General features: G+C 45.1%; 1 protein-coding gene across 1 annotated transcript in view; it reads left to right on the forward strand.

The window, feature by feature from the left end:
- The window catches only part of Pex16 (peroxin 16), a 178,869-nt gene that overhangs the window by 50,485 nt on the left and 100,835 nt on the right, over window positions 1–27,549 (forward strand). The window contains exons 3-4 of the mRNA XM_068389898.1: window positions 2,096–2,205; window positions 12,490–12,626. Coding sequence (XP_068245999.1) covers window positions 2,096–2,205; window positions 12,490–12,626 — 247 coding nt within the window. The remainder of the gene's footprint in view (window positions 1–2,095; window positions 2,206–12,489; window positions 12,627–27,549) is intronic.

Here is a 27,549-nt window from a genome sequence, read left to right on the forward strand (position 1 = left end):
TGGGCTGCAAGATTGCAAGAGCCCGTGTCTGACCAAAAGGGCCAGGCAATCTTCAACAACAACAACAACCCAACATTCCGGCTCTACCAACAAGCTTCTCCCACCTCCTCATGTCCAACAGAGGGGGTATTTTGAGATCTTGGACTAGCCTCGACCATATCTTACTCTCCGTCACTCCTTGGAAGAACTCACCAAGGGAGTCTCTCCAACTGACAGGTCTCTTTCTTGGCAACCGAGATCCTTAACCAGGAGAAGGTCACAAAGTACGCCATGCAAGCTACTCCATGGCTTGATGTCAGGTTAGGGGCCTGGAGAATCCTAATACGGACTAAGGATTTCTCCAAGGAACATACCAGGAAAGCAATGGAGACTTTCCTGCTTTCAGGCACTCGCACAATCGAGTTTCTCTCCCACCAAGTTTCAAAATTATGGGCAAATATCACCCTGAAATGTCGGGACGCGGTGTTCTGAGAGATTCCACCAACAAGTCCCAAATGCCGAGATCGTTAGGCTCGGGTATTCCTCTCTATAGGGAACCAATCTGTTCGAGCCTAAGGACGTGGAACATGCTGCTGAGAGATGGAGGAAGTCCCATCAGGATTCCCTTCTCCCTAGGGCTTTGACATCCAAACCCTATAAACCACCAGCTCCTCAGTAGTCCCGTCCAGCCAAGACCATGACGAACAAGGCAGCAGCCAAGACCACGGTGTCTAAGAAGCCCTTTCCTGCCAAGTACAGGAAAGGCACAAAGTCCTCCAGGCGACGCAAATATTCAAGAGGGAGTGGCCGGGGCCGCAAATGCTAGGATAGGCACTTCCCCTGCTTGTCCACCAGTAGGGGGATGCCTACAAGGTTGCTCGGACAGGTGGAAGCAACTCGGGGCTGAACCCTGGACAATCCCTGTGATTCGTCTAAGGTATCGCGTCGCGTTCATAACATCTCTCCTTCCCCTGACCAGGAATCCAGTGTCAATAGACTCCTTTGCTATGAGATCAGCAAAGGGGCTGGCCCTTTGGGCAGAAGTCCAGACCCTGTTGAAGAAGGGCACTCTCCAGGAGGTCCTTGACGGGTCTCCAGTTTCTTCAGTCGACTCTTTCTTTTGAAAAAGGCTTCTGGAGGCTGGAGACCAGTCATCGACCTTTCACCTCTGAACAAGTTTGTCAAACAAACTCCGTTCAGCATGGAGACACAGTCAGACTAGCGGTAAGACTGCGTCAGCACGGGGAAGGTCAAGAGGAGGGTCACGAAGAACACATATTTCTGCTTGGAATCGCAAGGTCATTGACCTGGCTCAGAATCCCGATCCTCCTCCAACACGACGACCCAGAGCTCATGACGTCGGGGGCAGTGCAATATCACTGGCGTTTAAAAGAAACTACTCTGTGGCGCAGGTATTGCAAGCGGGCGTGTGGAAACGCCAGACGACGTTCACCGCCTACTACCTGCAAGGCATGACCGACAGGAACATGGAGACATTCTCCATTGGTCCTATGGTGGCTGCACAACAAGTTGCTCAAACACCTCAGACTCCTTGATAGACAAGTAGCCGATGGTTGAGGGCAAAGTTTACCCTGGATTAGTCTGGGATGAATGCGTAAGAATGATTGGCACTTTCTTTCATCTTCCCCTCTCTTGGGGAATCAGCACCCAGGGTCCTCTGCAAAGCTGGTCTCGCCTATCAGCAGGTAAAACCCTTTTCCTCTTGTAACCTGGTAATAAAATAATACTTATTGCGTCCCCATACCTGTAGCGAGGGGTAATGTCTACGGTAACCCTCGGAAAATTCCTACAACTCTAAGAACTAATACCTATACAGTCACATTGATAGTATCCCAAGCATACAGCTTGTGTAGGCCGTTGGCCATGCATAGCACGGTTTTACTTAGGTTCAGGTTGAGTTCCAGTGGGTAGACACGAAATAGACACAGGGAACAAGTTTCCAAGACTAAAAGTCATGTGGCTTGTCTTTCAGTTTCACCAAAAGTATTGCTGTATCCCCTATAAATAACTACAGGTTTGTATCGTTAGGAAAAATACAAATTACTTATAAATTTGTCAAATTTACTTTCTAAAACTGTATTGTCTTTAATTTCAGGTTCTGTTAACAGTTTTAGAATACTTGGAAGTATTGATAGAAGTATCGGCAGTGCAGCTCTGGGGAGAAGTAGGGCGTTGGGCCGTGATTACTTTTATTCAGATAATCAAGTAAGCTAATTTTTACTGTATTGATATTAAAGAATTTGTTATATAATTTAAATTACAATCCTCTCTTGAAAAGTGATGCTCAGGAATCTTTGTAAATAATTTATAGGTAGTAGGTTGGCCATGGCACCAGCCACCCGTTGAGATACTACCGCTAGAGAGTTAGGGGGTCCTTTGACAGGCCAGACAGTACCATAATGGATCCTTCTCTCTGGTTACGGTTTTTTACCTTTGCCTACACAGACACCGAATAGTCTGGCCTATTCTTTACAGATTCTCCTCTGTCCTCATACACCTGACAACACTGAGATTACCAAACAATTCTTCTTCACCCTAGGGGTTAACTACGGCAATGTAATTGTTCAGTGGCTACTTTCCTCTTGGTAAGGGTAGAAGAGACTCTTTAGCTATGGTAAGCAGCTCTTCTAGGAGAAGGACACTCCAAAATCAAACCATTGTTCTCTAGTCTTGGGTAGTGCTATAGCCTCTGTACCATGGCCTTCCACTGTCTTGGGTTAGAGTTCTCTTGCTTGAGGGTACACTCAGGCACACTGTTCTGTCTAGTTTCTCTTTTTCTTGTTTTGTTGAAGTTTTTATTGTTTTTATAGGAAATATTTATTTTAATGTTGTTACTATTCTTAAAATATTTTATTTTTCCTTGTTTCATTTCCTCACTGAGCTATTTTCCCTGTTGGGGCCCCTGGGCTTATAGCATCCTGCTTTTCCAACTAGGGTTATAGCTTAGCATTTAATAATAATAATAATAATAATTTGTTCCTTAACCAAGAAATTTATCAACCTCCAAATACCTCCATAGGCAGGCTTTTTTAATCCTAAAATTTTAATTTATTTTGACACCAGAATTCTAACCTTACGCTCGTTATTAGGGAATATGCTTTTGGCGAAGCTGAAACTAGTCACAAGTGTAACTACCCCCCTAGCTAGCAGGGGGTTGTAGATGGGTAGCTGGCTATCCCGCTCACACATACCAGTGTTCTACCATCACTTTTTACTTTTGGCTCGGTGAGAGTAGATGTTAGTCTCTCCGCCCAGTTTTAATTGGCGTTTGACTAATTTTCTGGTTTTAAAAATGTAACTTCCCTGGTAGTTACAGTACATATATATATAGCTTAAATCCCGCGTTTCGCCGCGCGCACGGCAGAAATTCAAATTTCGCGGCAATCGCTGCCATGACAGTAGGTGGTCATACATGAGCGCCATCTCTCATAGGTTACCAGAACTAATCCCAACATTCTTCAGAAATTCCCTGCCGTTGATCGAGTCAACATCTAGGAAATTCGTTTCGCTGATATATTACTTTATTCTACAATTTGGTGAAGTACCTTTTGTCTGATTATTGTTAATGGCTTTCGCTGCCTTTCAACTATCAAGGATATTGGATTTTCCTTTTCACACGAAATAAGATGGTTTTTTTATTTTTTTCCTTTTTTTTGGTCCAACTTGGACAGTTTAATTTAACTTGATTTTCAAGATGGCTCCTCTGTTGTTAAACTTTGTGTGTAGGGCTAGACCAGCTTTCAAGTGGCTCTTGATTCCCACAGTATTTAGCAGGGGGCATGTGTGTATTTGTTTTCTTTTCTATGTTCGTAAGATTAAAATGGATAGGATCAAGGAATGTTTTCCCCCTACTTTATTAACTAACGAACAACTCTTAAAGATATAATGGAAGGAAAAACATTAAACATTATGAAGTGTCAATTATGTGACGTAAACTCTTAACAGGGCGAGATCTGAATGCCTTGAACGAAATCAGTCCACCATCGCGATGACGTCATGATCCTGTGACGTAACCTACTTAGTATGGCTTGCGATATGTGAATTAGTTTCTTTTTCTTGCAAGAAATGTTTAAATGATTAACTTACTAAGCATAAGTATTTTGATTTTTATAATGTAGGGAAATATATTATTTTTAAGTATATATTTGTCCTATTAGTATATTTTCTTTAGTTAATTTTCAATATACTGCATACGTATTGAGATTTCACGAGCGTACAGTCAATTTACGCTACGTAGTACTCTTGACGATCGTTATTGTTTCACAATACTTGTATCGTTATTTAATATTTAAATTTTGAGAATACTAATATTAATCATATAACCTATTGTATTTTCTTTCTAGCCCTTGGCGAAAGAGTATAATCTCTCGCAATGGGCAGGTCTATTATGATCTAATGTGAATAGTTAAAAGTGCTAGTGTTCAGTGGCACGTAAAATAACGCATTGCAGTGGAAGGTACGTTCGTTTGTGTCCGTCATACTCCTAGCCCGGGACCTCTTCCATGCTCCCCAACCCCTGGGAGAAGGAAAGTCGAAAGGCGAAGGGAGATGTTAGACCTTGATCAGCGAACGAACGTCCCCTCGAGCGATCTTGTTGACGTATCCCAGTACGCTCACCCTCGCCATTGGAAAGGCGAGGTAAAAGTGTTATCCTCGCCGTTGGTTGACGCGAGTCTGGCGTTTTACGTTTTCCCTTCCTGCTAGACAAGAGAGTTGCTCGTCATGGAACCAAGCATCAAGATCGCTCCCTCACAGCGATCTGGACGCGGTTTGGGAGGCTGTATAGATCTTGACGGTCCCTCGCGGCATGCTGGACGCATGCAGAATGCATGACGCATGCTGGACCCATGCGAGCAGGTTGCTTCTTTGCAGCGTTCTAGACGCATGCGAGCGGGCCGCTTCCCCGCGTCAGGTTCGCGAACGTCATAGTTCCAAGCGCGCTCTCGCGGCAAGATCGCCAGCGAGCTGCAGCGCTCATGGAGGCTCCCTCACAGCGATCTGGATGCGTTACTGGAGGCGGCAAGGATTTTGACGCTCCCTCACACTGGATGCACGCGAGGTGAACGCATGCGGTACTCACGCGAGCAGGACGCTTCTCCGCGTCTGAATCACGTACGTCATAGTTCCGACCGCGCTATCGCGGCAAGAACGCACGCGAGCGGCAGCTCTCATGGACGCTCCCTCGCGGCATTCTGGATGCACACAACACAATGGAAGCTCACGGCAACCTGGACGCATGCAGCAGTCTGGACGCATGCAGTCAGGTCTTGTCTCCACAGCTTGATAGACAAGCAGTTGTCTCTCCTTTGCGTCATGCTGGACGCACTTCTTATGCCTCCTCGCGTCAACAGCATGCTGGACGCATGCAGCACGCTGGAACCTCACGGCAGGCTGGGGGGATGCAGCAATCTGGACGCATGCAATCAGGCCTTGTCCCTGCAGCATGATAGACAAGTTGTTGTCTCTTCTTCGCGACTCTCTGGACGCGCAGCGAACGCTTCCTCGCGTCACGCTGTTAACACACAGCATGCGGGACGCACGCGAGCAAGACTTTACCTCGCAGCACGAGGTTGAAGCTTCCTTACAGCATGATGGACTTTTGCTGGAAGCACTTGAACTTGACTCTCCTTTAAGACATGCGGGGCGCAAGCGTGACGCTTCCTCGCAAATGGATAGTATCCTACATGATGTTCCTTCACAACAGGATGACATTTTTGTGGAAGACGATAACCGACAGAATGATGCAGTTTTGTCTCCTACCCATTCGACTCAGGGATCGATATTCCCTTAGCCAAAGATTTAGAGAAGGAATCCCAAGATACGCTGCAGGCAGCTGACCTTAAAAGTTACTGACAGTTCTAACTTCACTATACCCAGAGGACTTTACTCAACCTATGCCTCAGAGCCCACCCTCTCAGTTTTTGAAGGGCAGACCCCAGGAATCTTCCTCTTTCAAGGAAACAGTGTTAGCCAGATGGGTCTAAAGGTCTTTTTCGAATCTGAACGATTGGATTCTCAAGAGAAAGAACAAGGAAGGACAACCTTTTCCTTTCCCCCCTACAAGATTGGCTTCTAGATCCTGTGTGGGGTACAAGCCTGGGGAGGTTCTTGGTTTGGAAGTTCCTACCTTTTTTCCAAGGAGACTTCTCCTTTTCGTTGACGCCTCACGTAGTTCAGCCATGACTAAGGCTAAGGTAATGCGGTCCACGTCGGAAATGGTTCACTTGCTGAAGGACATCTTCAGAACAATCAAGGTCTTCAGCTTGATGAACTGGACTCTAGGAGTCCTCGCAGACGCCACAGATGATTTTTGCCTGTCTAGATAAGTCGTGAGGAATGGGTCGGTCGAATTTACAACCCTTTTCCACAACAGGTTTTATTGAGAAAGAGCTATGCTGTTTTCTTTCCTGTCATCAGGATTGACTCTCGCTCAGAGAGCAGAGCTCTTGTATGCTCCCTTGACCAAATTCCTCTTCCCTTTAGAGCTAGTGAAGGACTTATCGGCAGCTATTACGTACAAACAAGGTAAGATCTGCTTTCAAGGACTGCGAGGAAGTGCTTCCGATTAACCTTTTAGCCAGGAAGGAGAAGGAAGCTTCTCCCACGCGTCAGCCCTTTCATGGGAGAGCTTGTCTAGAAGAGACCAGAGAATGGCTGCTGGAGGTCAACCTCTTAACCCCAAACAGCAACCAAAACCCAAAAAGTGATCTCAATCTCCAGACACAAGTTTTCCACTACTGGCAACAGCTCTTGCAAGAGCACGTTAACCAGATGCTGTCAAAAGCAGCAATAGAAGTGGTAGAAGTCCTCGCGTCAGAGGGATTTTACAACAGACTTTTTCTAGTTCCGTAGAACTTGGGGGGTTGGAGACCTGTTCTGGGCGTAAGTCCTCTGAACAAGTTCATAAGCAAGTAAAGTTTTCCATGGAGTCTTCTGCGTCAGTCCAAGCAGGCACAAGACAGGGAGACTGGATGGTGTCGTTAGATCTGCAGGACGGGTATCTCCACATTCCGATACACCCAAACTACAGAAATTTTCTGAGATTCGTGTTCCAAGAAACTACTTATCAGTTCAAAGCACTCTGTTTTGGACTGAGCATGGCTCCCTACGTTTTCACCCGAATGGTTGTCAACGTGGCTCGCTGGCTACATTTGAAAGGAGTACGGATATCAATGTACCTGGACGATTGGCTACTCAGAGCCAGGTCGCAAGAAAGTGTCTGGAGGGTCTTCAATTACAATGTTCTTGACACTATAAAAGGCTAAGTCTAGTGGTGAACCTAGCAAAATCTCAACCAACTCCCTCGCAAACATCCTCTACCTGGGGATGAGGATTCAGTCAGTGGTTTCTCGGGCTTTTCCAGCCCCGAAACGCATTCTAGATTGCCTAGAAAGGGTGCGACACTTCCAGACATACGGTCCTGCTCGGTAGGGGAATGGATGAGTCCACTGGGTACCCTCTCATCGATCGAGCAGTTCGTATCCCTGGGGAGACTTCATTTATGGCCTCTTCAATTCCATCTTGCAAATTTTGGACGAGAGGTCAAGGTCTAGATAAATGGTTGTCAATTCCTCTGAGGATCAGGAATCACTTGAGTTGGTGGCACAATGCCAACAAACTCCTGGACCTCGAACTTTATCAGAGGCACCCCGACCTAGTGTTGTATTCCGACGCCTCAGACATGGTTTGGGGTACAACTCTGGGGAAGGCCGAGATATCGAGTCTGTTGGAAGTCTCTCAAAGGGAATGGCACATAAACATCAAGGAGCTAGTGGCCATTCAACTAGCACTAATTCACTTTCAGGAGGAAGTCCAAGAAAACTTAGTTCAGGTCAACACAGACAACACCACAGCGTTGGCCTACATCAAAAAGCAGGGAGGCTCTCGTTCAGACTCACTTACGAAGCTGCGAGAGATCTACTACTGTGGGCGAAAGCGAGGGACATAACCCTGATAACTCGCTTCATAGAAGGGGAAAAGAACGTCAGGGCGGACCTTCTCAGCAGAGGAAGACAAGTTCTAATTACAGAGTGGACCCTACATCACGACAACTGGCTGATTCTCGCTCCCTCGCAGGAGCAGTTGATTCAGGACCGAGACTCGCTTCTGGCAGTATGTCGCGATCTGGGGATCGTGGTGAACTACGAGAAGTCGAACCTCATTCCCAAGAAGAAGGTGAAGTACAATATCTGGGAATGCTAATCGACTCAGCAGCAGCTCGCGTTCTTCCCTCGGAAGAACGGATCAGCAGACTCAGAGAGGTTGCGCAGCCATTCCTGTCGCAGGAACAACTTCCAGCCCTCACGTGGCAAGCCTTTCTAGGTCACCTCTCCTCGCTGGAGAAGCTTGTTCCTTTCGGGTGGATCCATCTCCACTCCCTTCAGTGGTGTCTGAACGAGCAGTGGTCGGCAGCCACCGATCCTCCCTCTCATCCGGTCCTCATAGAACGTAAGGTAAAGGAGGATCTTCTTTGGTGGCTAAACGAGGAGAACCTAATGAGAGGGTTTCTCGTAAACCCTCCTCCACCTCGGTTCCGTCTGTTCACAGACGCGTCCACGGAAGGCTGTGGTGCACACCTGGACGACTTAATTGTGTCAGGTGTGTGGTCGGAAGAGGAGAAACGCCTGCACATCGTGCTGTAAATGATGGCAGTATCGAGAGCACACTTTCATTTCCAGGCCCGTTTGAGAGAGCACTCGGTAGTGCTGATGAGCGACAACAAATCCATGGTCGCGTACGTCAACAAGCAAGGAGGCATGCTCTCATGTCTCTTGCAGCAGTTGATGAGGCAGGTGTTTCTGTGGCCAGAGAGTCAACACGTAATTTTACCAGCCAGGTACATTTCCAGGCAAGAGAAATGTTCTGGCAGACACTCTAAGTTGCAGAAACCAGATAACAGGGGCAGAATGGCCTCATCACTCTTGGGTCGCGAGTCAAGTACTCGACTTCTAGGGAGAACCATGCATCGACCTATGTGCAACACGGCACAACGCCAAGCTTCCCGTGTTTTGCTCTCCAGTACCAGATTCCGGGGTTGCGTTCGAGGACGCACTGCAACATCCTTGGGATATACTAGATTGCTACGCGTTTCCCCCCTTTTGCTTGCTTCGCGCAGTCCTGTCCCGGGTCCTAGTAACTCCAGGACTCGGGATGACTCTCATTGCTCCACTATGGCCACACATGGAGTGGTTTTGCAATCTGTTGTCGCTCCTGGTCGAGGCACCGAGAAAGCTACCACACTGGCCCAATCTCCTTCAGCAACCCTTGTTGAACAGGTACCACCAGGTGGTGCAGTCGCTCAGACTTCACACGCGGAGACTATCCAGCATCTCCTCAGAACGCGAGGCTTTTCGCGACTTGCTGCGAGAGAGATGTACGGTACCTTAGAAGAGCCTCCTCATCAGTCTACCAGGGAAAGTGGTTGGTCTTCTGTGATTGGTGTAGTGGAAGTATCTTTCCGGTCGGAGCCTCTCTGACTCAGATCGCAGACTTCCTAGTCTTTCTTCGCAGAGATGAGCTCCTTTCGGTTTCTGCCATTAAATGGTACAGGTCTGCCATTGCAATGGTGTTCCGTCTGAAGGGCATAGATATCTCCAACGCCCTGGAGATTTCTCTGCTCATTAAGAGCTTCGAACAGTCGTGTCCCCCTAGGGAACTTCGACTTCCCCAGTGGGATGTCACTTTAGTTCTCGGGTCTCTTACTCGTGCTCCGTATGAACCCTTGAGCCGTGCCTCAGACAGGCACTTGACCCTTAAGTCTGTTTTTCTGCTAGCCTTAGCATCGGCTAAGAGAGTCTGTGAGTTACACGGCCTCTCTTGTAATGTCACTCACGCAGAGGGTTGGAAGATCATCTCACTGAGTTTTGTGCCAGAGTTTGTGGCCAAGGTTCAGAACCCAGCGATCCACAATCCCAGGTTCGAGGCCTTCACTATTTCTTCCTTACCGGATGCGGCGAGTGGCAGTTCAGGTGAGAGGCTTCTCTGCCCCGTCAGGTGTCTCTGGCGCTATCTTAAGCGAACTTGGCATCTCAGACCTGAATGTCGTCGACTCTTCGTTAGTACTGGCAGAGCCAAGAGGGAGGTATCGAGGAACACGATATCCTTCTGGATCCGTGAAACCATCCACAAGGCGTATGAGACTTCCTTAAGAGTCAAAGCACCAACGAAGGTTAAAGCTCATGAGATCAGAGGCATTGCCCCTTGTTACGATCCTCGTGGGGATCGAACCAGGTTATTTTGAATTGATTAATGAAATGTGGATTTTTCGACCACAATAAACAATTAAACAAAAGGAAATATAGAAAGAAAACTCGCAAAAGAAAACATAATTTTATTTACAACTAGTCAAAGGTAAATGTTTCTTAATTGAGTACTTAGGAAGCACTGAACTAAACAAAGAAAATCATTTGATTAAACTACACTCCAGCAAATAGGGGAACAGTCAAGATAGTAGATAAATAGTACAAAAAAAATACTACTCTTCACAGCAGCTCTCGACGGTTGACAGGAACGTAGATATTTCAGGTCCAGGCGTTTCGTGGTCGGTAATGAGGGCAGGGGTCAACTCGTTCTGACATCTCGGACAAGGCTGGTTACGTCTGCATTCTGGTCCTTACGTCTTCTCTCCTTCCCTGTGCTTGTTCTCCCTCTCTCTCTCTCGTTCTATGCGTCGTACTCTCGTTCTATCTGCCTTACTCTCTCTTCTCTCGTTCGTACTCTTGTTCTGTCTTTCGTACTCCGCTTCTCTCGTTCTCGTTGAAGTTTATATATCCCTGTATGGGAGGGGTTAACTATGGACAATTCCATATAAGGAAATTTTCTCCCTTCTTCATCCTTATTGGTTTTCCTTAAAACCATGCCTCTGATAACATCTAGACGAACGCTCTGCTGGAGTAATCAAGATCCATATCGCGCTATAATTGAAGCGAGGCATGTGTTTACCTTTCGTTAATGTATATTCTTTGGCGACAACACTGCTCTTCTTGTCCTATGGGTCCTTTCATAACGTTGGCTCCTTGGTTTGCTACAGACAGAGGATCGTTATGCCCAAAGACCGCTGACCTAGGCACCTCTAATAAATTTCTTGAACTCCATCAGCGCCGGTGACAGTTTCCAGTAAACACTAGCGGGACCTCCTCTCTCTGTTTCTCAAGAGTAGAAAATGCACATGTTTTAACATTCTTTTCTATATTATTCTATCTACCCATGACACCCCTACACTCGCTTTGAAGAGAAATCTTGCAGTGGGCCAAGTGCTGAAGGCTGGCGTTTCGTTTGGAAACGCCAGACCACATTTATGGCCTTTTACTTGAGGGAGTTTACTCACAAGTCCTTGGACACCTTTGTTCTTGGCCCTGTGGTAGCGGTCCAAGCTATTGTCTGACCTCTCCAGTTCCTCTGGGACAGGGAAGTCTCTTGTCTTGATTTTATGGTATGTTTGGCAGTGTGAAAGCAGTTTGCATGTGATCCGCCTTTCTCTCTGTATCCTCCCTTGGAGTTCCATACATCAAGACAAGTCTTCCCTGGTAAGATTGCTAGAGTTTGTTTACAGGTATTCTCCCCCCGTTTCCTGCTAGGCAAGGAAGACGATGGATGTATAAACCCTTTGCCTTTGGGTTTTGGAGGTTCATCCAGTCGCTGTGTCCTGAGGGTCGAGTGTCTCTTACATTCACGCTCTCAGGTCGCACGATGCTCTTACACATCGCGCGGTGGCTCCCAGTCTCTCAGACCTCACCATCATGATGTCGGGTCAAGAGACGGGTAGGTGGATTTAGTCCTCTGCTCTCATTCGAGACCAGGTCTATATCCGGGCAGTTAGCTGTCCACAAGCAGCAAGGGCAGACTTCCCACCAACCAGTGAGTCTTCCTATATTAAATGATTATGAGGTTTGTATATCGCATTGGAACAAATGACAATTTTTCTAGATTGTATTTTTCCTAGCTATACAAACCCGTAATCATTTAATATAAATGGCCGCCTCTACCACCCCTCTCATGTTCCACATTGAGCCTAAAGCATTTGAATGAGGAAAGCGGGCTGGTGGTGGTGGGGGGGGGGGGTTAGCTAAGGTCCGCCCCATATTGCCAGCCAACCAATCAGCACAACTGGCTGGTTTCTTTTTCTTCGGCTGTTTCAGCTAAGCTAAATAGCATTCCTATATTAAATGATTACGGGTTTGTATAGCTAGGAAAAATACAATTTAGGACAAATTGTCATTTTTATTGACACTTTCACAAGGAAACAATTAAAGATTTATGTTTATTACAAATATTATAAATTTTATTTCATTAAAGAAAAGATAAAGTTTTTTCATACCATGACCAAAATTTTTTCATATCTACATTTTATATGGCAACACACATTTTTCAAATCAAAATTTCATTGTCTTGATTTATATATTTAGGATGTGGCTGAGTTACCTCTCTGGTCCCAGTGCCCGATCCCTGGCCTACGTTTAATCCAATCACTTATTGTCTGGTGTTTTTCAGGTGTATTGGACGTTTCCTATTGGTTCTAAAATACAAATCAGGTGTAGTGTCATCTCCGCCAATAAAACCCATCGATAGAAAAGCAGTTATTAAAAGCAAAAAGGAAATGCAATATGGCCTTCCAAATAACAGTCCAGGTAATGAATACTCTGTAAATATAAGTATGTTATGATATATTCACATACATAGTGATACCGTGATATTTGAATTTTAAATCTCGAACAGGGGTGCAGTAGCCTACAGTACTGTATATGTATTCTAATGGATAAATTTATAAGACAAACTTTAAAGTTTTACATGTGCAGGTTGTTGCTAATCATGAATGCAGTACCTATTGAAAGTTGATAGTTGTTCCAACAAGAATACAAACCCACTCCTTCTTCACAGTGGATATTATTTCCATGAATGCTGGAAACTAGCTTAAAGACTTTTTAGCGAGGTAGAAATACCCACCACTAATTAGCTAGGTTGGCTAGCCAGGGGATAAACTAGCTAACCCGCTCACACACTCACTGGTTGAGTGACATCACTTTTTATTATGGCTCTGAAGAGATTGGACATTCCACCCGTCTTTCCCGTTAACCATTCCTTCCTCTGTGAATTTCAAACCGGCTAATGTTTTATTCCATTGTTTTTATGAATAGAACTTACCTGCCAGTTATATATATATAGCTATAGTCTCTGTCGTCCGGCAGAATTTTTCAAAAATCGTGGCAACCGCCGTGTGGTGGTTGTGCGGTTGGGTGGTTAACAACCCTTACAGGGTGGTACTTGGAATCACTCACGTTTTCTGTTCCTCAGATCATCTCTGCCGGTTAGACTGACATCATCATTGGTCCGCCATTGAAGTTTTTCGTTCGCTTTACCTGTGCCGCTTTACCGGACTTCTTTTTTGGTGACGTACACTGACCTGGGGTTTTGGCAATCGCATTTATGATTATTCTTTGACTTTTTGTTTGTTTACGATGACTGATAAACTTCATTTTCGTGTTTGTGTGAATGAGGAATGCAAGGTGAGGTTACCGAAAGTTTTGGTAGATCCTCACACTGTTTGTTTGGGGTGCAGGGGTTTTGAATGTGCCCTTGATAAAAGGTGCAAGGAATGTGAGGTTTTAAGCAAAAAGGAATGGTTGAGTATGAAACGCTATGTGCGTAAGTTAGAGTTAGATAAAGCCAGGAGGGCTTCTAGATCTAAATCTAAGTCTGCTAGTGAGCTTAGCATATATTTTTCCTTTGATCCCTTAATTAATTCTTCTGTAGAAGTTGAACCTTCTCCTGAGGTAGTAGCTCCTGCCCCTTCTACAGGAACGGTAACTACGGATGACCCTCAGTACGCCAGGAGGGTGGCTGAGTTGAAGGCTCTTGAAGACCAGCTTTCAGCCTTTAAAGCTAAGAGTGAAAGTGTAATTAGTGCTTGTGAAAGTGAAGTGGAACCTTTTCCTTCCGAGGATGACTGGGACGCCATTCCAGAGAAGTGGTCAAAGCCTATAGATGGAAGGAAGGAGTATTCTCCTCTTCTTTTAAGTGATGAGAGACCGTCGAGAGACCCGTCTCCTACGACCAGCGCTACTCGGCAGCCATCGCCTTCGGAATCGCAGGATCCAGCAGCAGTCGCGAAGTCTTTTATGAAAGTTATGCAGAAACAGCTGTCTTCTCTGGTGCAAGCTTTAAGCCACCCTTCCCCCCAGTCGGGCAGGCATAAGGACGGCACTTTACCGATTAAAAAATCATCGTCCTCTAAGAGGGAACGGAGTACTCTCCCTTGCAGGAAAAACAGTGTCACTCCTCTCCCAGGGAACCGCAGCGCTATTTGTCTAGCGCCCGGTACCGGGCTTCTTCTTTCTCGACACGCCGCCAGGAAGGACACTTGCGATTCTCATCATCAGGACGCTTTCGTCTCTCGCTCGCAACGCCAGGATGCTTTCAGCCTACCTCTCCAGGACGCTTTCGCTTCGCGACGCTAGGACGCATACAGCTCTCGGCACAAGGACGCTTCCAGCTCTTGGCGCCAGGACGCATCCTCCTCCCGCCTCATGGACGCTTCTAACGCGCGGCGCCAGGACGCATGTGTCTCTCGGTGTCAGGACGCATTCAGCCCTCGCCAACAGGACGCATCCGACGATTTGCTTTTCTCGGACGCACGTGAACAATTGGAAACTGATCGGCATGTTAAAGGAGCCACCGACCTGGTTCCTTCAGCCCAAAGAGAGACTGAGTTGGAAGTAGGGCAAGATCTAGAGGATATTTCAGAGGATGAAAATAAGCCTGTTAACGCGGCTGCGGATTATAAGGTTCTCTCTTGCTCCCTCCTTGAGGTTTATGGGGAGGAATTTCAACCTGCTGCTCCTCGTTCTCCTCAGTCGCAGTTTAGCAGGAAGAAGGCCAAAAAGCTTTCGACTTTCATCAAAATGAAGCTGTCCATCTCGGCTAGGAAGGCTCTCGCTAGAACTGATGACTGGCTGAAGGAGCTAGGCAAGCGGTAAAGCCCACCTTCTCGTTTCCACCAGCTGGACTTGCATCTAAGGCGAGCATGTGGTACGAGACTGGAGAAGCTCTGGGCCTGGGAGTACCTGCCTCCTCCCAGGGGGACTTCTCTGGCATTGTTGACTCTTCTAGAAGACATGCCTTTAACTCAGCGAAGGTAATGTGGTCTATGTCTGAGCTTGACCACCTCGTCAAGGGAATTTTCCGAGCCTTCGAAGTCTTCAGTTTTTTGGACTGGTCTTTGGGTACGCTGGCCAGGAAAACAGAACGGTTAGAAGAGACAGAAGACCTTACTAGTATTATGGCCTGCATGGACAAGGCTCCTAGGGATGGGTCAAATGAGTTGGCTTCCCTATTTTCTGCAGGAGTTTTAAAGAAGAGGGCCCTTTTATGTTCATTCACTTCCAGCTCAGTTACAGTCGTGCAGAAGGCTGAGCTCCTTTACGCCCCTCTCTCGGAGCACCTTTTTCCTGAGTCCCTTGTCAGGGACATTACCCTCAAGACCTCCTGTCACGCTCCGCAAGGAAGCCTTTACCAGTGATTCCTTCATCACTGAAGAGAGAGGAGAGGGAACTTCAGCAGCCCTTTCGAGGTAGAGCTCCTACGAGAACAGACTTCAGGGGAAGAAGGCAGGAAACGGGCAGTAGAACGAATAGAGGTTCGTTCGGGTCCCGCTCCAGGAGATGAAGCTCAAGTCCTCCAGACAGCGGTAGGAGCAAGGCTGTCACTTTTTTGGCATGCCTGGAAGAGAAGAGGGGCAGACGCCTGATCCCTCTCGGTCATCAAAGAGGGATACAAGATCCCCCTCTTGAAGAAGCCTCCGCTTTCAAATACACCTCTAGCCTTAGTGGCTCAGTACTTGAACGCTGTGAAACAAGGGGCTCTACTGGATCTGGTGAACCAGATGCTGGAGAAGGGAGCGATAGTGCCAGTTCTGGAACTATCTTCCCCAGGTTTCTACAATCGCCTGTTTCTGGTACCCAAGAGCTTGGGTGGATGGAGACCAGTTCTAGATGTCAGTGCTCTGAACGTCTTTGTGGAAAAGACAAAATTTACCATGGAGACGACTCAGTCAGTGCTGGCAGTGGTATGTCCAGGGGACTGGATGGTGTGTCTGGATTTACAGGACGCTTACTTTCACATCCCCATCCATCCGACTTCAAGGAAGTTCCTAAGATTCATGATCCAGGGCAAGTGTTTCCAGTTCAAGGCCCTTTGCTTCAGCCTCAACACTGCTCCTCAAGTCTTCACCAGAGTAATGGCGAACGTGGCAGGATGGCTTCATCAAGAGGGGATAAGAGTATCTCTACATCTAGACGACTGGTTGATAACATCCCGGTCGAAGGAGAAATGTCTGGAAGACCTACGCAAGACTTTTATAATGGCTCAGGAACTGGGTCTCTTCATCAAGGAGAAGTCCCAGACTAAACCGAGTCAGACGATTCTTTATTTGGGGATATTTCTGGACTCAGTTCGTTTTCGGGCAGACCAGGTGCCTCGGGAAGGTTCAGGATTTCCTGGAAAGACAGAAGTGCTCAGCGAGGGATTGGATGAGTTTGCTGGGAACCCTCTCCTCGCTCGAACAGTTTGTCTCTCTGGGAAGACTGCACCTCAGACCTCTTCAACACTTCCTATCAATGGTGTGAGACAGGAAGATTCAGGAGGACTACTTTTCCTTCCTCATTCCAGCAGAAATCAAAAGTCATCTGATTTGGTGGCTGGATCCAGCAGCTATTTTAGGAGGAATCTCCCTGTTCAGGAAGAACCCAGACCTAGTGTTGTTCTCAGATGCTTCGGAGTCAGGATGGGGAGCAACACTGGGAAGCAAGGAGGCCTCAGGCTCTTGGGGAAAGGAACAAAATGGATGGCACATCAACAGGAAGAGTTGATGGCCATTCTGTTAGGACTGAAGGCCTTCAAAGACTCTGTGTCGGGGAGGATAGTGGAGGTCAATTCGGACAACACCACGGCTTTGGCTTACATCAGAAACTAAGGGGGAACTCACTCTCTGTCTCTGTTTGAAACAGCAAAAGAGCTCCTGTGGTCGAAGGAGAACAACGTAGAACTTCTAACAAGATTCGTGCAGGGACAGAAGAATGTAAGGGCAGACATGCTCAGCAGGAAAGGGCAAGTTCTTCCCATGGAATGGACCCTCAACCACCAGGTCTGTCAGTCTGTGGAAGTTACGGGGGAGGCCTTTAATAGACCTCTTCGCCTCCAACCAAAACAAAAGGAACCCTGACTACTGCTCCCTAGTCCCGGACGAGGAGGCAATAGCAGTAGACGCCTTCTTGATGGACTGGACGGGGATGGACACCTATGCGTTCCCCCCGTTCAAGATCATCAATCTGGTCGTCAGGAAATTCACTCTCCTCGAATCAGGAAGAATGATCCTGGTAGCTCCATTCTGGCCAGCAAGAGAATGGTTCACAGAGGTGTTGGACATGTTAGTGGACTTTCCAAGAAGCCTTCCTCCAAGTCCAAAGCTTCTCAAACAGCCCCACTTTGAGAGGTATCATCAAAACCCCCTCGCTCTACGACTGACTGCCTTCAGACTATCGAGAAGCTTGTCAGAGCGAGAGGCTTTTCTGCACAAGCTGCAAGAGCTATCGCCAGAGCAAGGAAGGCCTCTTCCCAAAGAGTCTACCAGTCGAAGTGGGAAGCCTTTAGAGCATGGTGTAAGCAGCACAAAGTTTCCTCAACCACTACCTCTGTGAGCCAAATAGCTGATTTTTTGTTGTCCTTCAGACAAGACTCTAAACTGGCCGTATTCACTATTAAAGGGTACAGGAGTATGCTTTCAGCTGTCTGTAGGCACAGAGGCATAGACTTAACGCAGGATAGAGACTTGCAAGATCTCGTGAAGTCTTGAAACAACTAAGCAGGCTCAGTTAAGACCCCCAGCTTGGAATTTGGATGTGGTTCTGAGGTTCTTATGCAGCAAGAAGTTCGAACCCATTTCACAAGCTTCCCTTAGAGATGCTACTAAGAAAACCCTCTTCCTGATGGCTCTGGCCACAGCAAAAAGGGTCAGCGAGGTTCACGCTATTGAGAAGCAGGTGGGCTTTAACCAGGATGGAGCTGTATGTGCGTTGAGGATCGACTTCCTCGCTAAGAACGAGAATCCATCAAAACCCTGGCCGAGTATGTTTGAGGTTCCTAACCTCACTAATGTGGTGGGTCAAGAGCAGGAGAGGCTTCTCTGCTCAGTTAGAGCCCTCAGGGCATATTTATCTTGTACTAAGAATGTTAGAGGTGTATCCAATTCTTTATGGTACTCAGTGAAAGAACCGCTCAAGCTCCTCTCAAAGAATGCATTATCATTCTTCTTGAGGGAAACAATAAGAGAAGCTCACCTCTTGTGTGAGGAGGAAAACTTCGGTCTTTTAAAAGTAAGGGCTCACGAGGTGAGAGCCATTGCTACTTCACTGGCATATCGTAAGAATGTCAGTTAGACAGATTATGGACGCAACGTTCTGGAGAAGCAACTCTGTGTTTGCCTCTCATTACCTCAGAGAGGTAAGAGTAGATTATGAAATGTGTTACACCTTGGGCCCATACGTAGCTACTTCTTCTGTATTGGGGAAAAGAGTTACTACCTCCCCTCAACCTTAACTTTTGTATGCCTGTGTTTGGGTTTTGGTTTTTATGGTTGTCTGAGGACTCTGACTTGTGGTACAGTTCCCTCAGTTTAGCTAGATAGTAATATCTATTCTGCAAGGTTAGGTGGTTAGTTTGAGTAAGGTTGCAGTTTTTTTAAAGAAGGGGCGTAGGTAGTGCTGAGGTCTAGTCAAATTGTTGGTCTCACCACGTTTGACACTCGATTGAGTTGTTTCAGCATGGCAGGTCCACACCTGGGTGACACTCCTAAGGGAAATCGACTCAAGAGGCAGAAACTTCGAAGTTAGCTACCTTAGCAGGTAGGGAATCAAGGTGTTTTTTTTTTTTTCCTACAACTTATTGTTGTTTTCCCAATGATTTTAGCTCTCTGTCACCCTCCTCCAAATGTGTGAATCAGCTATATACAGTATATATAACTGCCTGGTAAGTTCTACTCATAAAAAATGGAGTTTTTATGATAAAACAAAGTTTCATGAATACTTACCTGGCAGTTATATATAAAGTCCCACCCTCCTCCCCTCAGGAGACAGGTCGGGCAAAGATGATCTGAGGAACAGAAAATGGGAATGATTCGAAGTACCACCCTGTAAGGGTTGTTAACCACCTAACCGCACAACCACCACACGGCGGTTGCCGCGAGTTTTGAAAAATGTTGCCGGACGTCAGAGACTATAGCTATATATATATGTTGCCGGACGTCAGAGACTATAACTATATATATATAACTCCCAGGTAAGTACTCATAAAACTTTGTTTTATCATAGAAACTTCATTTTTAAACATCTGACTTACCCGGTGGATATATACAGTGGAACCTCTACACACGAACGTATCTACATCCGAATTTTCCAACATCCGAAGTAAAATTCGAGCAAATTTTTGACTCTACACCCGAATTTTATTTCGACACACGAAGTAAACATTACGCCATTGAGCGTCGAGTGCTCAGTTCTCTATTCTTGTGTGTATCGTGTGGTTGTCCTCTGTTTGGTCTGTTATTAACAGTGCTTATTTTCTTCCTTTTCTCACATTTCCTTTTTGATTTTACCTATAATCATGGTGCCTAAGAAGCTAAGTTTCAGTACAGGAAGAAGGCAATTCTTTCATTAGAATTGAAGCAAGAAATTATAGAAAAACATGAGAGCAGTGTGCATGTGAGTGATACTGTATGGCTAAACAATATGGCCGGAATAGGCCTATTATCTCGAGGATCATCAAGCTGAAGGCAGCCATTAAAGCAAATAACCATCGAAGGGGATCACCATTATTACAAGACATCTTAGCAATACCCTGGAAGAGATAGAACGCCTTTTGTTGATAGGGATAAAGGACAAAGTGATTGTTGGCAATGATCATTTGTGAGAAGAGCCAGCGTGATGAACAGAAAGAAAGAAAAAAGTGAAGCAAAGAAAACCATGATAGCATTAACAAGCTCTTTTAAATAAGACTTCTCTCTTTTTCTGTTTCTCTCTAAACATAGCATTAACATGTTTTTTAAATAAAATCTCTCTCTCTCTCTCTCTCTCTCTCTCTCTCTCTCTCTCTCTCTCTCTCTCTCTCTGCTGTTATAGTGTTAGATACGTCTATTATTTATTTCCGAGAGAGAGAGAGAGAGAGAGAGAGAGAGAGAGAGAGAGAGAGAGAGAGATTAAAAAAATGTGTTTAGAGTACATATGATTTTTAACAGCGTCAACGAGTTGAAAAACAATTAAATGTAACTAAGAAAGTAATAACAGCTAATCTGAATTCCTTTATTAACTGAAACAGGAATTGCTACGCAGTAAGAGAGACGGTTGAGGAGGAGATAGAGATGGTGACTGCGATAACGTACCGTAACTCGTCACTAAAAGTGATGAAATAAAAAATCAAAAGAAAAAAAAATGTAAAAAATATGAAATATGAAAATAAAAAAAAAATAAATAAGCTAAGTTAGATTAAAATTTCCGTAGTGTAAGTTACGGTATGTTATCGCAGTCACCATCTCTACCTCCTCGCCGATCGTGTCTCCTCGTGCGTGTGTGTGTGTTTGCGCATACGCACACGAGTGTGTGTGTATCAATAATTGTTTTAGTTAATAAAGGAATTCAGATTCGCTGATATTGTTTTTTTAGTTACATTTAATTGTCTTTCAACTCGTTAACGCTGTTAAAAATCATATGTACACAACATATTTTTGTTTAATCTCTCATTTTTGTTTAATCTCTCTCTCTCTCTCTCTCTCTCTCAGAAAAAATTAATAGACGTCTCTAACACTAACAGTGAAGAAGAACAAGAGAGAGAGAGAGAGAGAGAGAGAGAGAGAGAGAGAGAGAGAGAGAGAGAGAGAGAGAGAGTATTTATTTAAAGAACATGTTAACACCATGTCTACCTTCTCGCCGATCGTCCGTCTCCGGCGTAGCAAATCCTACACCTGCGTTGGCCTGTCTCTAAGGTAAAGTGGCAATAAGACACATTTTTTGTTTATTATTTCTTTATAATTATCTTTTTTACATGCTTCTTACATATTATGCAGTAATGTTATTGTTATGTGTAATTCTGTGTAGCCATTTATTAAGGATTTATTATGGGTTTTTAGGCTGAGGAATGAATTAAATGAATTACCTTGTATTCTTATGGGAAAATTCGTTTCTACATCCGAACATTTTCTACATCCGAAGTTGGTTCTGGAACGGATTAAATTCGTATGTAGAGGTACCACTGTATAGCTCAAGTCCCTGACGTCACGGCAGAAATTCAAAACTCGCGGCAATCGCAGATTGAGTAGCCAGGTGTACCACCAGTGAGCCCTCACGCGACGGTACTTAGAACCACTCCCTGTATCTTCAGATTTTCTCTGCTGCTCACGCAGGCAACATCGTCGGATATTCACTCGTTATTAACCTGAATTTTGGAGTTATCTTGGTGATGTATTCCTAAATTGGCTATTGGCATTTGCTTATTTTGGTTTTGTTTGGTATTTGATCGCTATGTTTATAGCTTAAAAGGTAGGATTAGAAGTTTTCTCAACCTACTGTAAACTAACGGAAAACATAATGGCGGTAGGTAAACACCCCACCTACTCTGACGTCACAGTCATATGACGTAAGCTATAGTATGACTTGCAATTTCTTTCTTTTTCTACAAAGAATGGTAAGTGAATACTATCTTATAAGATAAAAGGATTATGTTATTTTAAGAAAATTTTTGTCCTTTTAGTATACTTTCTTTAGATAATCTTCGATCTGTTTTCAAAGATTAACTAAACTAGCGTTCAGTTTAATTTACGCTACGCAGTTCTCAGTCAATCGATACAGTATTACAATTTTCTTTTTATCGTTATTTATGAAAAGTAAATTCTTCTTAAAACCCAAAGTATTTAAGTTTTATAAGATAAAAAGGAATATGTTATTTTACAAAGATATTTGTCCTTTTAGTATTTTTTCTTTAGATAATCTTTTTGTAGAGATTAGAGAAAATTAGCGTACAGTTAATTTTACACTACGTAGTATTCATAACAATTGATATAGTCTCACGATTCTTTGTATCGTTGTTTACTTGTTTGTTTTTGGGAATACTAATATTTTTCGTATAATATATAAAATGTTCCAATTATAAAATGTGGCTAATCATCTTTTATTGGAAACCCTTAAGTAATAAGGGTTGTTTACTTTTATATATATATACTTTATTCCTATATCTTTTCATTTAATATTTTATATAAAATATTTTGTTACATTTTATATAGGATTCAGAGAATACCTATTGCTTACTCATTCAAGCCCTTGACAGAATAGTAATATCTCTCACAACGGGCATGTCTACTTTTGGTCTTATGTGAAAGAGTTCAAAAGTGCAAGTTTTTAGTGCTAAATTAGTGCAGTGAATTTATGCAATACAGTGGAGGGTGCTTCTGCTCAGACCTGTCGTTATCGTAGCCTTAGACCTCTTCCAAGCTCTCCAACTCCTGGGAGATGGAATGTCGATCGGCGAAAGGAAACGAGAGCCGTTAGCTTGGCGCCAAGCGTCTTGTAAGACCCGACCAGAAGTTCCCTCGAGCGTTCCTGTTGACGCTTCCCAGAACGCTCGCCCTCGCCGTAGGTAAGGCGAGGTAAAAGTGTTATCTTCACTGTGTTGAATCGGCTCACAGACAGAGCTGGCGTCTTACGTATTTCACTTCCTTCTAGATAAATAAACTAGCATCAAGAAGGACGCCAAGCGTTAAGGAATGGACTACATCACGCCAATCGTTGAGTAGCTGGAAGTCATGACACGTAACACCGAGCGTGACGTCATCGAGCTTCCAGCAGGACGTCATTAAACAGGCACGACGTCATTGAGCTTCCAGTAGGACATCGAGCATCCAGCAGGTCGTCAAGCATTCAGCAGGACGTCGAATGTCCAGCACTGCTCACGATGCTGTAAGAGTTTGACACTATGTTGGGAACTTTGGATGAGTGATTGTTCTAGATGCGAACGTCATAGTTCCGAGCGTCTGAATCACGAGCGTTTGAATCGCGAGCGCCATTGTTCCGAAAGTCACGTGGCGCTGAATGTCAAGCAATTGCATGGCGTCAAGCGTCCTGCAGTTGGACTCGACGTCGAGTGTCAAGCAGTTAAACAGGACGCCGTGTGTCTAGCAGAGTTCCGAGCGTCTAAATCGCGAGGGTTTAGTCGCGAGCGTCATTGTTCCGAGAGTCACGTGACGCTGAACGTCAAGCAGTTGCATGGTGTCTGGCTTCCAACAGTTGAACTTGACGTCGAATGTTAGGCAGTTAGACGTGACGCCGAGTGTCGTGCAGTTCCATAGCGTCAAGCTTCCAGCAGTTGGACTTGACGTCAAGTGTCTAGCAGTTAGAGGTGACACCGAGCGTCAAACAGTTGCATGGCGTCAAGAGTCCAGCAGTTGGACTTGACGTCGAGTGTCAAGATCGCGAATGTCTTAGTTCCGATCGTAATGATCGTGAGCGTCTAGCGTTGGAACAGTTGTTACGCCAGGCGCTATATTAAAAGATTCAGAAATAAATATTAACTGGAAAAATATTATTTTCTCAGACCAAGGCCCACTTGAACTAACTCTTGGTGTCTGTTAGAGGGCGAGAATTAAACCTCTAAAAGCATTGAGGCCAGAATTCAGGGCCTTAGGGAGTTGACTCCTAGGAAACATGACATCTCTACCTCGGTTAGAGATTTGTAAGAGGAAGGGATTGACGATCTCTTTTCCCTTAATTTATCTTTTAGTGGAATTCTCTTAGGAGGAGTTCCTAAGATCCTTATCCCTTCAGTTGACTTTAAGAAACTCATGAGAGTTTTTTCTGAAGAGTTTCCAATTTATTTTGTGCCTGCTGCTCCTCGTCCTGCCTTCAGAGTTTTCGCTAAGGAAGGCGTCGAAGGAGTCTCTGTTTACTAAGATGGTGCTAGTAGGGCAGTGCAATAGCACGTCCTCAATGCAGTATAAAGAGCCGAACTGCAGATGTTGGTGCAGCAACACTTTCAGCTGGAGCAGCAGGAAGTGCATTAGTGCTTTTGTGAGAGAAGGCAGTGTACATTTTTTGCTGTGTGCTTGTGGACGTAGGTCTTTGGGGTCTTGAGTCTGATCCTCCGTTAAAACCCTGAGCAACAATTCTGCAGTACAACCGGCTTTGTGAGAGAAGTCGTTGTACATAGAAAAATTCTCGATCATCTAATAGAGCTTGAGGATGATAGGAGACTGGATGCGATGAGGCATAAAAACCTATGAAGCCAGCTTCCTTATCAGGTATGCCAGGATAGCAAAGGTGGAGGTCTAGACACGTTGAGGTCGAGGACCTGTTGGCAGCCCCACAGAGACTTTTACAGCCCCCTGGGTGGATCGCTGAGTCTCTTAAGGAATGCAGGCAATGAAGCAGGATAACTTTGCACCACCCCTTTTTTCTTCCTCTCTTCTCCCTCAAGAGTTGGTCAAAAGACACAGGTTTTGGTGTCTAAATCTGCAAGAAAGTTTCTACATACTTTTTCTCTAAACTGCACAGACAACAGTAGGAGCCAGACTTAACTATTTCTAGCAAGCCTGGGAGAGGAGAGGAGCAGACCTTTGGTCCGTGCTATTACTAAAGGATGGATGCGAAATCTTTTTCTTAGTGAAACCTCCTATATTAGTTACTCCAATAGACCTTTCTGCCAAATACAGAGAGGAGCCTAGGAGACAGACTATGCAACATCTAATGTCTCTCTTTTCGGAGAGGGAGGCTATTGTCCGGTCCTGGATGTCGCTGCTCTCAACGCCTTCGTTCAGAAGACAAATTTCTCCATGGAGACATTGAAATCAGTCCTTACAGCAGTAGGAAAGGTCCACTGGATGGTCTCTTTAGACCTCCAGGATGCTTACTTCCACATCCTCATCCATTTGAACTTCAAGCAATACCTGAAGGTTTGTGTATAGGAGGAAGTTGTCCAGTTTTGGGCTCTTTGTTTCAGTCTAAGCACCACCCCTCAAATAGAGGGTGCGTATGTTAGGACCTGTCGTTCTTCTACTCCATAGACCTCTTCCAAGGAATGTCGACCTTAAAACTTCTTACAAGCTCCCTATCCCCTGGGAGAAGGAATGTCGAACGACAAAGGAAACAAGAGGCTTTAGCTCCTGAGCAGACTCCTCCTCGAGCATACCTATTGACGCTTCTCAGGACGCTCACCTTCATCATAGGAAAGGTGAGGTAAAAGTTTTTTCATCATCTTCGGATGACGCAGCGCCCAGATGAGGCTGGCGTCAACTTCCGAACCTCTGAAGAGGAAGGTGGACATGGTCAATCAGCGTCCTATCATGACACGCAAGCTTCTGGTTGTAGTCTTTGGAGCAGTCCTGAGCGTTTTTTCTTTCTACCGAAGAAAACTCTCCTACCTAACATCCTTTAAGGAGGTCGGCAACTGTCAAATAACGTCCAACTCACCCAGTTGCAGGACAATTTTCTGAGCCTAGCATGACATCGGTTCATGCTCCTTCTCCACCGTTAAACTGGTTATCATCTTCTGGACGCTCTGCGTGTTTTTTAAACGGTGTAGAAAGAGAGCTTGTGGTAGACGTGACGTCTCCTGTACCACAACAGGTTGACCCTATTTTTATTATGCTGCTAGATATGCAACAGAAGCTCTCTCCGCTCATGCTAGTTGATCAGCCTGCGAACAACAAGAGAGTAGCAGGCATGGACCCTGAGTGTCAGGTAACTTCACACCTGGACACCAAGCGTAGTGAGGCTACTAGTCGAGATGTTCTTGATGACGAATGTCTTTACAACTCAGCCATTTTAACCCAAGGAGTCAAGCAGACAGACGTGACGTCGAACGTCCACTTAACTGGACGTCGAGCTTCCAGCGGAACATGATGTCCTGCAGGACGTGACGTCAAGCGTCCAGCAAGACGTGACGTCGAGCGTCTATTGGGACGCGATGTCAACCATCAAGCAGAATGCGACCCTGAGCGTCAAACAGCTCGTGACATGGACTTGTACGCATTTCCACTGTTCAATTCATTACAAAGTGATGCAAAAGTTTGTGTCACACGAAAGGAACAGATTGACTCTAGTGGCCCTCTTTTGGCCCTCAGAGAGTGGTTCACAGAGGTTCTGCAATGGATGGTAGACTCTCAAAGAAGTTTTTCATTAAGAGTGGTTTTACTCACTGTATTCATGGCACAAAGATTTGGACCTTTCTAATGTTAAAGACCTAAAGAAACTTCTCAAATCGTTTGAAACATCAAAGCATCAGCTCCAGGATTCACCAGTTTGGAATCTGAATATTGTCCTGAAGTTCACTATGAGTGACAGGTTTGAGCCCTTGCATTCAGCTTCATTTAAGGACCTCATGATGAAGACTCTATTTTTGGTCAGTCTGGCGACAGCTCACAGAGTCAGTGGGATTCATGCTTTTAGCTTAAATGATTGTTTTTTTTTTGAGATCACAAAGCTATCTGCTCATTGCAGTTAGGCTTTCTCGCCAAGAACGAACGCCCTTCTCAACTTTGACCCAAGGCTTTTGAAATTCCGAACCTTTCGGATGTGGCTGGCGACGAGTTAGAGAGAGTCCTGTGCTCAGTAAGAGCCCTGAAGTTATATCTGAACTGAACGAAAGAGTTGCGAGGCTAGTCGGAAGCTCTTTGGTGCTCGATCTAGAAGTCCTCGTTACAAATGTAGAAGAATGCTCTTTCATTCTTCATCAGGCTCTTAATTAAGAGGCTCATGCACTTTGCAGTAAGGCAGACTGCAAGTTTTTATAAAGGCCTAAACGCTTGAAGTTCAAACTGTAACAACCTTGATGGCCTTCAAGCAGAATAGATTGTTGCAAAGCATTAAGGACACAACCTTTTAGAGGAGTAAATCTGTGTTCGCTTCACATTATTTGAAACGTGTCCAGACTCTTTTTGAGGACTGCTTCACTCTGGGACCATTTGCAGCAGCGAGTGCAGTAGTGGGGGAAGGATCCACCACTACGTTCCCATAATACTAATACCCTTTTCTTCTCTTGGAACTTTTGTATTTTAATGGTTGCTTGGAGATTGGTCGATAGTCTCCCACAATCATTGATTTTAGCAGGTGGTCAATTTTGTTCCTTGAGAGAGCCCGGAACAAGGGTATTGGTTGAGGTCCTGTCAACATAGAGGTTTTTACACTGGTTTGACAGCTCCTAGAGGTCTTCAGCCCCCTGAGTGGATCGCTGGGCCTCATAAGGAAAGCGGACTAATGACTAGTATCATAAAAGTCAGCTTCCTTATCAGGTACGAACCCTTAAGCTTGTTATTTAACTCTTAAGTAATATTCCAACAATGTTGGCTGTCTCTGACCCTCCACCAAGGGTGTCAATCAGCTATATATATATATCCACCGGGTAAGTCAGATGTTTAAAAATGATATTTTCATTATAAAATAAATTTTTGAACATACTTACCCAGTGGATATATATAATTTAACTCCCTTCCTCCTTCCCTCTAGAGACATATGGGCATGAAAA

Source organism: Palaemon carinicauda, chromosome 16 (assembly GCF_036898095.1).
Source record: "Palaemon carinicauda isolate YSFRI2023 chromosome 16, ASM3689809v2, whole genome shotgun sequence".
Lineage (NCBI taxonomy): Eukaryota > Metazoa > Arthropoda > Malacostraca > Decapoda > Palaemonidae > Palaemon > Palaemon carinicauda.